Consider the following 12766-nt stretch of genomic DNA (forward strand, 5'->3'; position numbering starts at 1 on the left):
ATCTATAATGGTTTATGAGTTTATGGTCAATTTAGTTATCCACAACATATGTATGCATACTGAAACACACGAAGATAATAATAAGCTAGTAATAAACTCTAATTAGGGTGGTAATCCTGTCATGAGCTCTAACTGCAGTGGCTGGTTTTGTCCTGAGGGCGGCAGTGTCGCGTTTAATCCGCTACTTCTCTCTGACCCAGAAGTACTCTGTGTTTGTGTGTGTGTCTCACATGACCCTCGCGGAGCAGCATGTAAAGTCTTCTTCAGATTCAAAGTAAATAAGCCCCATATCGATCCGGTTCCTCTGCGTCCTTCATGTTAGTGTTCGGAGCGGGACGCTGCGGACTCTGAACAGAAAGGTACCGTAATGCTCTGATGAACGTGCGGGCTTTGACAGCTCCTGCATCGCTGGTGTTGGGGACACACTAGTGACACACAAGTAACCTTGGAATAAATACATTTTAAATAGTGAGACATGCAGGATTAGATGAAGTAGAGGGAACCTCTCTTCTGAAGCCTTCATTAGGAGCAGGTGTGACGGCTTACGTCACACACGTCGCAGGTTTCTAGACTTCACATTGCATATGGATGAATTTGAACCTGATTCAATAGTTAAACATGTTAAGAGGATCTACTACAGCCCCGGTGTCTGTACCATGCATGTGGATTATTAGAGGTCCTGCTGGAACCATGGGTCGAGGTGTTCATTGTGTGTTTCTCTCTGCAGGACTGATGGCGTCGTGGAGTCTGAGGCCGATGCTCTCGTCGTTATTACAAGGCAAGTCGATCTGCACCACAACGCATTTTATAATGATATTAAATACACTACAGATTAGTGTGGTTTTAACTTGATATATAATAATTGATGGATAATAATAATATATTGTTGGGGGTTTATATAATATTTAAATACAGTGTTAGGTACAGTGTGACACGACCCTGTCTAACAATATTAGCGGTGACCTCTGGTGGTTGCTTTTCGTGCTCAATTCGTAAAAGAAGAGTTTGAATTGTAAGGACTCGCCCATCCTTCAACTTTGAGGTAGGGCTGCAAAATTCTTGATAAATCACGATTTATTTTCAATAGAACATTTTATAGCAGTTATTTAGCTGATACAGAAGGAAATATGGTTGTATCTTAGAGGTGACATATTATACCACCAGGTGTGAGTGTGACTAGCCGCTACTAACCCATCACAAGAGGTTGTCAGAAGAGGCACACATCGCCACCTAGATGTGTGCTGGGTAGATCGGTCTATCAGCCTACCCAGTAGACTGTAGCAAACATTGCTCATCTATCCGTCATACATATAGGTGGACACTCCCACTTGTGATGTCAGAAGAGGCAACATTTCCAAACGGATAATAGTGCTACTCGATTATGGAAAAAATCATAATCACGATTATTTTGGTCAAAATTTAAATCATGATTATTCAAACGATTATTTTTGAGTTTGAAAACGTGATGTATTTATTCAGCATGTCTCTCCCAAAAACTCTTCGTAACTGAGAACTTTGAAATTACGCCTTTAAAAAAAATAAAAAAAAATGCACAAAATGGTAAAGAAAATGTTGAAATCTAAAATAATGTACAGATTTGTATCCAGCTGTTCGATTATATTAGTTTTTTGATCGTTTGACGCTAAAACCGAGATCGAAATTCGATTAACCGGCTCCATGAACCCAGCAGTAGCGCTCTCACAACGCCGCCCGTCTCTCTGTCTAGCGTCCCGGTCGGCGCCCTCATGGACCCCCCTGCTGTCCCGGGCCATGGCCGCCGCCCCCACCTGGACCGCCCCCCTGCTGACCCGGACCATGGCCACCCTCAACCAGATGCACCGTAAGGGGAAGCCCTCCCCCCCGCCCAAGACGCTGGGGGCCACGTTCGGCCGGCCGCAGCTGAAGGCGGTCATCCTGAAGACCATGATCCGCAAGCCCAAGAAGCCCAACTCGGCCAACAGGAAGTGCGCCCGCGTGCGTCTGTCCAACGGGAAGGAGGCGGTGGTCTTCATCCCTGGGGAGGGGCACAACCTCCAGGAGCACAACGTGGTGCTGGTCCAGGGGGGGCGCACCCAGGACCTGCCGGGGGTCAAGCTGACCGTGGTGCGCGGGAAGTACGACTGCGCCCACGTGGTCAAGAAGAAGCAGTAGGGAAGGGCGTGTGGGCGTGTGTGTGTGTGTGTGTGTGCGTGTGTGTGTGAGTGAGGTCGGACATTGTCACAGATGTTTTAATAAATCTGTCGTGGACGTTGATTGGACTAAGCTTGATGGAGTCCCCTCCTATATTAGGACATGTATGCTTCTGTTTCTTTTATTTTTTATAGCATTTCGAGCATAATGCACTTGTAGATTGGCAACGAAACACAAGTAAAATCACAACTAACTAAGGCGTAGGCAAAGGGACGTTACACAATAGAGCTTCTTTATCACTACAAAGAAATAATAATAATAATTTGTGCTTTAAAAGTTGTCGATGCAACAGTCCTATTGTGGATGTGGTGAGGCCGTCCAAGCGTCACTGGGTTCAAGCGCCACCTGCAGGCGGATCAGGGAAGGCCATGAACGGTCCCGGATAGAAACTAAGGCATTGAGGATTTATTTTTGTAGGTGCAAATATAAGTCAAGGAAGATGATGTAAAAAGTCACACTTTAAGGCCTAGAAACAGGTTTCTCAAGCAGACAGACAGCCGTGCAGCCGTGCCGTGCAGTAAAGGGTTTCTCGATATAACACGTTCACTAAAGCAAACCTTGTGATGAGACAACAAACAATGCCTGTGTGGCATTAATAAGCAAAATAAAGAAACACATTCATGTCTTGAAATAGCCATCTATCAGACTAAAGACCAACTCTGTAAAGGACAAACCCAGCTATTCTAATTAGAAATTGCCCATTTGACCTTATCTTAAAATTGTTTCCACGATATGTATGAATTTGAATCATATATTTTTTTTTTATTGTGTCATGCATTAGCATGCCCAGCCCACAAGGGCTTACAAGACACCATTATAAAACATAGACCAATAATCAAAAGAAGATGCTACAATACTAACATTAACGATATAAACCACCCTGACGTTTCATCCAGGCTTTAACAAACTAATCTAATTTATAAACATTAAAGGTAATCAAACATTCTATCCTGATACTCAGGGTTTTGAGCACAAAGTTCATTTACAAAATGTACTCTTCGTTCATCATAGAAGGGACAGTATAAAAAAAAAAAAAAACCGAGATTCATTCTCCACTTCTTGTAAATCACAAAGTCTCTGTTCCTCTGGGATATTTTTTAATCTGCCGAACTCAAGAGCCAGGGGAAGGATTCCCATTCTTAATTGGGCAATCAAGGATCTTTGATTCAAGGCTCTCAAGCAGACGCAGCCTCGTTTGCCCGTCGAATGTATTTCCTGGTTGCACAGTTGCACTGATGCTAATGCTAATGCTAAAAACAAATCCAGCTGATGTGCGTCTGACAGGAGAGACATCTGAAGTCACCCGGAGCTGCTACCATGGTAACATGAATGACAACCACACTAATGTACACTTAACATCGCGACCCCAACGTCTACCTCCGAGAAATACCAGTTTGACCTGAGAATCCAGACCGAGTAGCAAGAAGAGTAGAGCAGCATGCACAGTATAGTAGCATAGTAGAGTAGCATGTACAGTATAGTAGCATGTAATCCAAATCTAAAATGCCAAGAGAAATCTTGACATTCAGTCTGTGGAAACAGGAAGAATTTCATTGCACAACTGAGAACGTCTCATTTGTGCATATGACAATAAACACTTTGAATTGAATTGAATTGTAGCATGTACAGTAGAACATTGTTATGGTTACAGTCATCCGTCGTCCATTAAGGAGCCACTGACCCTATAAGCAGAACTAAGATAAACGTTGTTATGGTGGAAGCTGTCAATCAATTAGTTGGAGCATTTTCGCCACATTTGACAGTTTACTCCTGTTCATTAATCAGGTGAATCCTGCTTATAGAGGGTTAGTCATGTGACGACACCCCATTGCTTTGAGCTGGTGTCAAATTGTCTACCATTGAAAAGCATATGAACACTACTGCCACTGCTTCTACGTGTGGAGGAGATTTGTCCGATGTTTTAGACGCGGCAGTTCCACTGCGCATCTCAGTTCTTCCCCCGTGTCCGAGCAGGCGGGGTCGGCTGGTCGCAGGAAGAGAGCGCTGCAGCCGGGGGCCGGAGAGGCGGCTGAGGACCAGCAGGACTGTGGTGTCCTGTTGTTCTCTGACCGACCGGACCGGTGTCCTGTTCAGCCTGGTGAGCCTGTATTCTTACCCTCAGACCAAACCACCAGCGCCAGAGATGAACCCTTTGTTTTAGTTTAGTTTAAGAATGCTTCATTATAAAGACGCACAAAGATACAGGGCAGCACAGTGTAGTGTTTCAGCTTGCTTGGTGCGAGCGTATTCAACTCCCAGTATAAAGGTTCCGGGTTTGAAGATCCTTGAGCAATATGTCCTTACTGACCGTCTGCAAGTCACTTTGGATCAAAGTGTCTTCTAAAAGGCTGAGTAAGCCCAGACATGCATATTGCTTATATAGATACTGCATTTTGTTCACATCAGCAACTGTAATATTATCAACACCCGTCATGTGGAGACTCACTTTGATGAAATATTACCTTGATGTAACTGTTATAAACAACCATTATTTAGATATTTCTAGTAATCTTGTGTTCTGATTCTAGTCTAATCATGACTTGTGAGTCACGATGATAAAAGTAAATGCTGCCTGTCACCATGTCAACATGACGTGACAGCTCAACAAGATCGCCACTGTCTGCTGTCCTCGCTCCCCGATGGAAGAACGAGCTCAAATGAGCTCAGGACAGCTGAAACCATTCCAACTCCCGCTGCAGAGAGAAAACTCTGCCGTCAGACTGCATGTTGGCCCACCTCTTATTGCTATAACGTGGCACTCAAAGCAGTTGGCTTATTCGCAAAACTGACGTCACAGTTGATGCATTACGTGTGACGATGTGACGTTTGACGTGACGTGTGACATGTGATGACGTGTGACATGTGGTGTCTTGTGACATGTGGTGTCGTGTGTCGTGACATATGGTGACGTGTGACCTGTGTCGTGACGTATGGTAACGTGTGTCGTGTGATCAGATGAGACGGCGGCCGTCCTGAGGAAGCGCTCGCCCCGGCTCCGGGACCTCTCCAGGACCCCCGCCAGCGAGAGCATCTTCTGCTGCTCCCTGTGCTACAAGGCCTTCATCTCCTCCTCCAGCCTGGAGGCTCATCACAAGGCCAGCCACAAGACCTTCTCATTCTCCTCCTGCTCCTCCAGCCTGGAGACCAACCACAAGGCCTCCTCCTCCTCCTCCACCTCCAGCCTGGAGACCAACCACAAGGCCTCTTCCTCCTCCTCCTCCTCCACCTCCAGCCTGGAGGCCAACCACAAGGCCTCCTCCTCCTCCTCCTCCACCTCCAGCCTGGAGACCAACCACAAGGCCTCTTCCTCCTCCTCCTCCTCCTCCAGCCTGGAGACCAACCACAAGGCCTCCTCCTCCTCCTCCTCCTGGGTGGGGGCCCGCCCCACCCAGAGACCCCACCCCTGCGCCGTCTGCTCCAGGAGCTTCCGCCGGCCCTGCCTGCTACGGGAGCACCTGAAGAGCCACGGCCCGGGCCGGACCGGGGCGCCGGGACACGGCAGCGCTCAGGTGAGGCAGAACCACGCGGTCCACACCGGGCTTCAGGGTCCTCCTCTCACGGAAGATCTCAAGGATTCTACTGGCGATGGGGGTCGTCATAAATCCATCACACTCTGTGGAGGCCGATGCTTCACGCCGCCTCACTAACCCTTTTATCGGGCTCCTCCAGACAGAGGAGCCAGGGTGCTGACGTTGAAGCCGGTTAATTGAAAGGCGTGCAGATGGCCTGGTGCGCCACGTTGCCATGTAGAAGATCTCCCTGAGTGTGTGTGTGTGTGGTGACGACAGGTGTGCAGCCTCACCTGGCCCAACGTCCAATCAGACTGACTCAGGCCAGGTGAGGCTGCTTATACCAGCCATCATCCACACACACACACTTCAGATGATTCAGCGTCGTCTTCTTGAGTCGCTTTCAGCTCATTGATTTATCAATGAACTCGATGAAGTGTTGGTATTGATGACGAAATATAACCCCTCCCTCCTCCCCGACAGGAACCAGTCAGCCAACCAGACGCCTCAGAACCCCGTGACCTCAGCACCAAGCCGTCTGCTGGTAACCACGGTGACCCCGCCGGCCGCCCAGAGGACGAAGAGGACAAGGCGGCGGATCGCGGCGAGGAAGACGTCGGCGGTTTGATCAACTCCGACGGCGAGGAGGAGCACTGGAAGTCTCCGTCCAGAACCGGTGAGGGCCGGGTCAGAGCGTCCATACTAACGCTCGGACCCCGACCTGGTCAGTGGACCTTCATGGCTATCGGGAGCAGGGCTGCATGTCGGATCTAGTAAGAGAGTAGGGCTGCTCGAATATGGGAAAAATCATAATCACGATTATTTTGGTCAATATTGAAATCACGATTATTTTTGAATAAAAAATAATGTATTTATTATTTTTTATTCAAAAAAAACATGTATATTTTTTTTAGAAATGCATGTTTTATTTATTTAAAACATGTATTTATTCAGCATGTCTCTCAGATTTTTTTTTTGTAACTGAGAACTGGTCAAAAAATTGTCAAAAAGAAAATGTTCCAATCTAAAATGATATACATCCAGCTGTTCTGCCCTTTCTATAAAACATTAACAAAATAATATTAATAATAACAAAATCGAAAAACTCGATTATGTTATTTTCCTGATAGTTTGAAGCTAAAATCGCAATCTAACTTCGATGAATCGCCCAGCCCCATACCATGATGGGGGGCAACGTGCCCCAATAGGGTGAGGGCTGTAAGTGGAACAGGAACCAGCGTTGAGGCAGGCCTGCTGACCCAACACAAGGCGTGGTTCAGGGTCCAGCATGCCTGCCACCTCCTCAGCTGACCAGCTCCTCCTTAGCCACGGTGCACGGCCGTCAGTCTGTTCACCCTGGCGCCGTGGCGCCCCCCGCTGTGTTCTGTCTGTGCCCCAGCCCAGAAGGAGCGGGACGTGGCGGCGGCGGCGGCGGCGCGGGCCGGTCCCAAGCCCCGCCACGGCTGCCCCGTGTGCGGGCGGGACTGCCTCAAGGCCTCGGCGCTGCAGAAGCACCTGCGCGTCCACTCCGGCGAGCGGCCCTTCCAGTGCCCCGTGTGCCGCAAGAGCTTCGTCCAGCACGTGCACATGACGGAGCACCGGCGCATCCACACGGGCGAGAGGCCCTACACCTGCCCGCTGTGTGGGCGGAGCTTCACCTTCTCCAGCGCCCTGCGCCGCCACCAGAGGCTGCACGCCGACGCGCGGCCCTTCCAGTGCGCCGTCTGCCACAAGAGCTTCAAGCAGCTGAGCTCGCTGAAGGGCCACCAGCTGGTGCACACGGGCGTGCGCTTCCCCTGCCCCGTCTGCAGCAAGAGCTTCAGCCGGCCGCTGGAGCTCAGCTACCACGTGGGGACGCACTCCTCGGCGAGGCCCTACTACTGCCACGCCTGCCAGAAGAACCTGAGCGGGGCCCGCGTGTACCGCAAGCACCTGAAGAGGCACCAGGGGGAGACGGGGGGGGGCGGGGGGCCCCGGGCGGGCGGGGGGCCCAGGGGGGGCGGGGAGGAGGAGGAGGCGTGGGGTGGGGGAGGAGAGGAGGGGGGAGGGGAGGAGGAGGTGGAGGAGGAGGAGTGGGGTGGGGGAGGAGAGGAGAGGGGAGGGGGGGAGGAGGTGGAGGCGTGGGGTGGGGGAGGAGAGGAGAGGGGAGGGGGGGGGGAGGTGGAGGAGGAGGAGTGGGGTGGGGGAGGAGAGGAGAGGGGAGGGGGGGAGGAGGTGGAGGCGTGGGGTGGGGGAGGAGAGGAGAGGGGAGGGGGGGAGGAGGTGGAGGAGGAGTAGGGTGGGGGAGGAGAGGAGAGGGGAGGTGGGGGAGGAGAAAGGCTGCAGGGGAGAACAGGAGGAGGAGGGGGGAGTGTGAACTCTGCCCTGTAGAGCAGCTAGGGGTCACTCCATGACGTGCACATGACCGATCCCCAGTCGATCACAGTTTAGACGACCAATGAATGAGGGGTTACCCGGAGCTCTTCAGGACATTCTTCCCGGAGCGTGTTGTAGAATGTGAGTACCGTCGTTCCTCTTCCATATTTGTCCTGACCTTCCCCCAAACAGAGGCAAGGTTACCCCGGCAGCAGATGGGTTCATCTAGTGCCTTGCTCGTGGTGTCGTGGAACAGACCGGGGAAACAGACCTCGGAAGGCTCTCTCTGCACACAAAGAATCCCAGCTGCTAACGAGGAATCTGAGGAAGTCATTGGAGACTTTAAGGTTTTGTGGATGATTACGGTTACAGAATCGTCGTTGATAATATACGTTTGGAAGCGGTATGGCAGCCGATATGACAACCAAGGAGATGGAAATCACTAATACCAAGGAAGAGTTTATCATAATAATTGATATTACATGTTTGTCAAATGTATGTTTGCTATGACCAATGACGCTATGTACCTCTGTTGGAATGCTTGTATGGGTTCATATACCTGCTAACGTGTTGACATATTCAATTGTCTTGTTCATTGGGGCACAGTTAAAACTCAGAAAAAATAAATGTCTTTTTTATACTGATGCTTTTTTTATTTGATCGTATGACATTGAACATCACATGCTAGGCTCATGTAACCTGCTTATCGTCAAAAAGTTACACATCACGATTACAAACATACAAACATACGAGACGAAACGCTACAAACATTTCATATCAGGATTATTGTCATCAAACATAAGTGAAAAACCGGTATGAAAATGTCATACCCTCATGTGTCCAAAAGGCTCATACAATAACACTCAGGATTCATCTGAGCAACCAACGGTGCATATCACACACGGCAGATGGAAAAAGTGTAGGATGAGGGTGGATGAGACCTTAGTTAGAAACATCAGGGGTACTTTTAACATTTATACTTCGAGTACATGTAAGAGCCTGTACTATTCCACTTTCACATAAAGTAGTTTAATCAGTACTTCTACTTTTACAAGTCTCCATTGGAGTAAAGAATGTGTGTAATTCAGCACCACTGTCTGTACAAACCAACAGTGCCAGGATTTCTGAATTATTCGTGTACAATCTCTGGTGTTACTTATATCCAGAAAAAAGCCCTGCTTAATCTATAATTTTCTGGTACGAGGAGGGACAAAGGCAGTCTGATGTATGTCATTTGAAATGCTATATTGTGTGATAAATAACATTGATTATGAAATTCGAAATTAGGGAAAACACCCCAATATCAAAACTTGTATTGTCGACAATTTATTGCCTCGTGCCTCAATATTTTCTTCATCAGTCTGCTCTTTATTTTTAGGCCCCGTTTACACGAAGGGAAAACGCAGATATTTTCACGCGGTTTGGCCTCATTTACACGAAAACGCAGTTTTTGTCACAGAAAACGATCATTTCTAAAAACTCCGGCCAAAGTGGAGATTTCTGAAAACGCTGGTTACGTGTTGTCGTGTCAACGGTTAGAAACAGGGTTTTAGGTTCTGAAACGTCACATTTTGCGCCAGGAAATGCTTAACGTCATATGAGCGCCCTATGTTTACAGTTTGTTTGTTACAGGAAGACGCTTGTGTTATTCGTTGTTGTTGATTCTGAGGATTCTGATTGGCTTGCATGGCTTTATCCCTCTCCCTACACTGCCGCCCATAGGTTTGGCAGTTATAATGTCGCTCAACGGCGTATTTATGCGTTTTGATGTAGACGACAACTTTTTTGAAAACGATGTTGTGTGCACAATGTTATTTTTGAAAACGGAGGGGGGGGGAAATATTTGTTTCTATAAATACCCTGCTACGTATAAACGTGGCCTTAGTCGTCCTCTATTTCTTCTCAATCCTCCAGCCGTTCACCATGAGAGACAACACTGACCTTACCTCTGCCTCCATCTTCTCCGGATCACAAGGACAAACTTGATCCATGGGAGAGACGAAAGGAACCCAGCTGGCAACAATCACTTCATCTCTAACCTAAACGACCTAGTGCTTAGTCTTCATCTCTAACCTACCTAAACGACCTAGTGCTTAGTCTTCATCTCTAACCTACCTAAACTACCTAGTGCTTAGTCTTCATCTCTAACCTACCTAAACTACCTAGTGCTTAGTCTTCATCTCTAACCTACCTAAACTACCTAGTGCTTAGTCTTCATCTCTAACCTAAACTACCTAGTGCTTAGTCTTCATCTCTAACCTACCTAAACTACCTAGTGCTTAGTCTTCATCTCTAACCTAAACTACCTAGTGCTTAGTCTTCATCTCTAACCTAAACGACTTCTTACCCTTCATCTCTACCCTCCTACCTAAACTACCTAGTGCTTAGTCTTCATGTCTAACCTCCTACCTAAACTACCTAGTGCTTAGTCTTCATCTCTAACCTCCTACCTAAACTACCTAGTGCTTAGTCTTCATCTCTAACCTAAACGACTGCTTACCCTTCATCTCTAACCTCCTACTTAAACTACCTAGTGCTTAGTCTTCATCTCTACCCTCCTACCTAAACTACCTAGTGCTTAGTCTTCATGTCTAACCTCCTACCTAAACTACCCAGTGCTTAGTCTTCATCTCTACCCTCCTACCTAAACTACCTAGTGCTTAGTCTTCATCTCTAACCTCCTACCTAAACTACCTAGTTTTAGTCTTCATGTCTAACCTCCTACCTAAACTACCTAGTGCTTAGTCTTCATCTCTAACCTCCTACCTAAACTACCTAGTGCTTAGTCTTCATGTCTAACCTCCTACCTAAACTACCTAGTGCTTAGTCTTCATGTCTAACCTCCTACCTAAACTACCTAGTGCTTAGTCTTCATCTCTACCCTCCTACCTAAACTAACTAGTGCTTAGTCTTCATGTCTAACCTCCTACCTAAACTACCTAGTGCTTAGTCTTCATCTCTACCCTCCTACCTAAACTACCTAGTGCTTAGTCTTCATCTCTAACCTCCTACCTAAACTACCTAGTGCTTAGTCTTCATGTCTAACCTCCTACCTAAACTACCGTAACCTCCTACCTAAACTACCTAGTTTTAGTCTTCATGTCTAACCTCCTACCTAAACTACCTAGTGCTTAGTCTTCATCTCTAACCTCCTACCTAAACTACCTAGTGCTTAGTCTTCATGTCTAACCTCCTACCTAAACTACCTAGTGCTTAGTCTTCATGTCTAACCTCCTACCTAAACTACCTAGTGCTTAGTCTTCATCTCTACCCTCCTACCTAAACTAACTAGTGCTTATGGCGCATTTCCACTGCAGGGTGCGGAACGGATCGGATCGCAAAGGTGCGGGTCGGATCGCGTTTCCACCGCCAAAAGTGGGCGTGACCCGGACTTTGCCGTACCCGTTCCGACCCCATTCTAGGGACTCCTCCGTTGCGGTACCCAAAACGAGACCAGACGCCTGAAAGGGTACCCTGGAATTCTAGCTACACCCCCCCTCCGTTGATTGGTCGACAGAATCGTCACTTCCGGGTGACGCGGGGATAAAAACAAACAAACAGTAGCCTCAAGGTATTATTCTTTACAATTAACATGTCGCGTAAAAAGCTTGCTTGGGCGAACAAGGAGGTGGAGACGTTCGTCTGCATTCTTGCGGAGGAAGACGTTGTTTACGATGTTTACGTAGCTGCCGCGGCGATTGACATCCGGCCTACCACCAAGGGTACTGTCGGCAGTGGAAACGCGACCTCGGAACTGAGCTGGGCTATACTGCCCCCTCCCTACCGCACCTTTGCGATCCGATCCGTTCCGCACCCTGCAGTGGAAATGGGGCATTAGTCTTCATGTCTAACCTCCTACCTAAACTACCTAGTGCTTAGTCTTCATCTCTACCCTCCTACCTAAACTACCTAGTGCTTAGTCTTCATCTCTAACCTCCTACCTAAACTACCTAGTGCTTAGTCTTCATCTCTAACCTCCTACCTAAACTAGCTAGTGCTTAGTCTTCATCTCTAACCTAAACGACTGCTTACCCTTCATCTCTAACCTCCTACTTAAATTACCTAGTGCTTAGTCTTCATCTCTACCCTCCTACCTAAACTACCTAGTGCTTAGTCTTCATCTCTACCCTCCTACCTAAACTACCTAGTGCTTAGTCTTCATCTCTAACCTCCTACCTAAACTACCTAGTGCTTAGTCTTCATCTCTACCCTCCAACCTAAACTACCTAGTGCTTAGTCTTCATCTCTAACCTCCTACCTAAACTACCTAGTGCTTAGTCTTCATGTCTAACCTCCTACCTAAACTACCTAGTGCTTAGTCTTCATCTCTAACCTCCTACCTAAACTACCTAGTGCTTAGTCTTCATGTCTAACCTCCTACCTAAACTACCGTAACCTCCTACCTAAACTACCTAGTGCTTAGTCTTCATGTCTAACCTCCTACCTAAACTACCTAGTGCTTAGTCTTCATCTCTACCCTCCTACCTAAACTACCTAGTGCTTAGTCTTCATCTCTAACCTCCTACCTAAACTACCTAGTGCTTAGTCTTCATGTCTAACCTCCTACCTAAACTACCGTAACCTCCTACCTAAACTACCTAGTGCTTAGTCTTCATGTCTAACCTCCTACCTAAACTACCTAGTGCTTAGTCTTCATCTCTACCCTCCTACCTAAACTACCTAGTGCTTAGTCTTCATGTCTAACCTCCTAC

At 47.7% G+C, this 12766-nt stretch overlaps 2 protein-coding genes across 4 annotated transcripts; both read left to right on the forward strand.

Moving 5' to 3' along the window:
* The first annotated feature begins 172 nt into the window (after positions 1–172).
* mrps12 (mitochondrial ribosomal protein S12) lies at positions 173–2258 on the forward strand. Of its 2 annotated transcripts, XM_060055240.1 has the most exons (4): positions 173–359; positions 728–778; positions 1727–1762; positions 1808–2258. In XM_060055240.1, exons 2-4 carry the CDS (start codon positions 733–735, stop codon positions 2149–2151), a joined length of 426 nt encoding a protein of 141 aa, XP_059911223.1. In that variant the 5' UTR covers positions 173–359; positions 728–732; the 3' UTR covers positions 2152–2258. The 2 variants fall into 2 exon arrangements, with proteins under 2 accessions (XP_059911223.1, XP_059911222.1); XM_060055239.1 differs by having other exon boundaries at positions 175–359; positions 1727–2258.
* Positions 2259–2416: 158 nt separating this feature from the next.
* Positions 2417–8329, forward strand: LOC132460175 (zinc finger protein 154-like). Of its 2 annotated transcripts, none has more exons than XM_060055234.1 (6): positions 2417–3510; positions 4165–4288; positions 5146–5699; positions 6183–6423; positions 7099–7878; positions 8018–8329. In XM_060055234.1, the coding sequence occupies exons 1-6, from the start codon at positions 3508–3510 to the stop codon at positions 8053–8055; spliced, it is 1740 nt and encodes a 579-aa protein (XP_059911217.1). In that variant the 5' UTR covers positions 2417–3507; the 3' UTR covers positions 8056–8329. The 2 variants fall into 2 exon arrangements, with proteins under 2 accessions (XP_059911217.1, XP_059911218.1); XM_060055235.1 differs by having other exon boundaries at positions 3369–3510; positions 6183–6375.
* Positions 8330–12766: the final 4437 nt, after the last annotated feature.

This window comes from Gadus macrocephalus, chromosome 6 (assembly GCF_031168955.1).
Source record: "Gadus macrocephalus chromosome 6, ASM3116895v1".
In the NCBI taxonomy this organism is placed as follows: domain Eukaryota; kingdom Metazoa; phylum Chordata; class Actinopteri; order Gadiformes; family Gadidae; genus Gadus; species Gadus macrocephalus.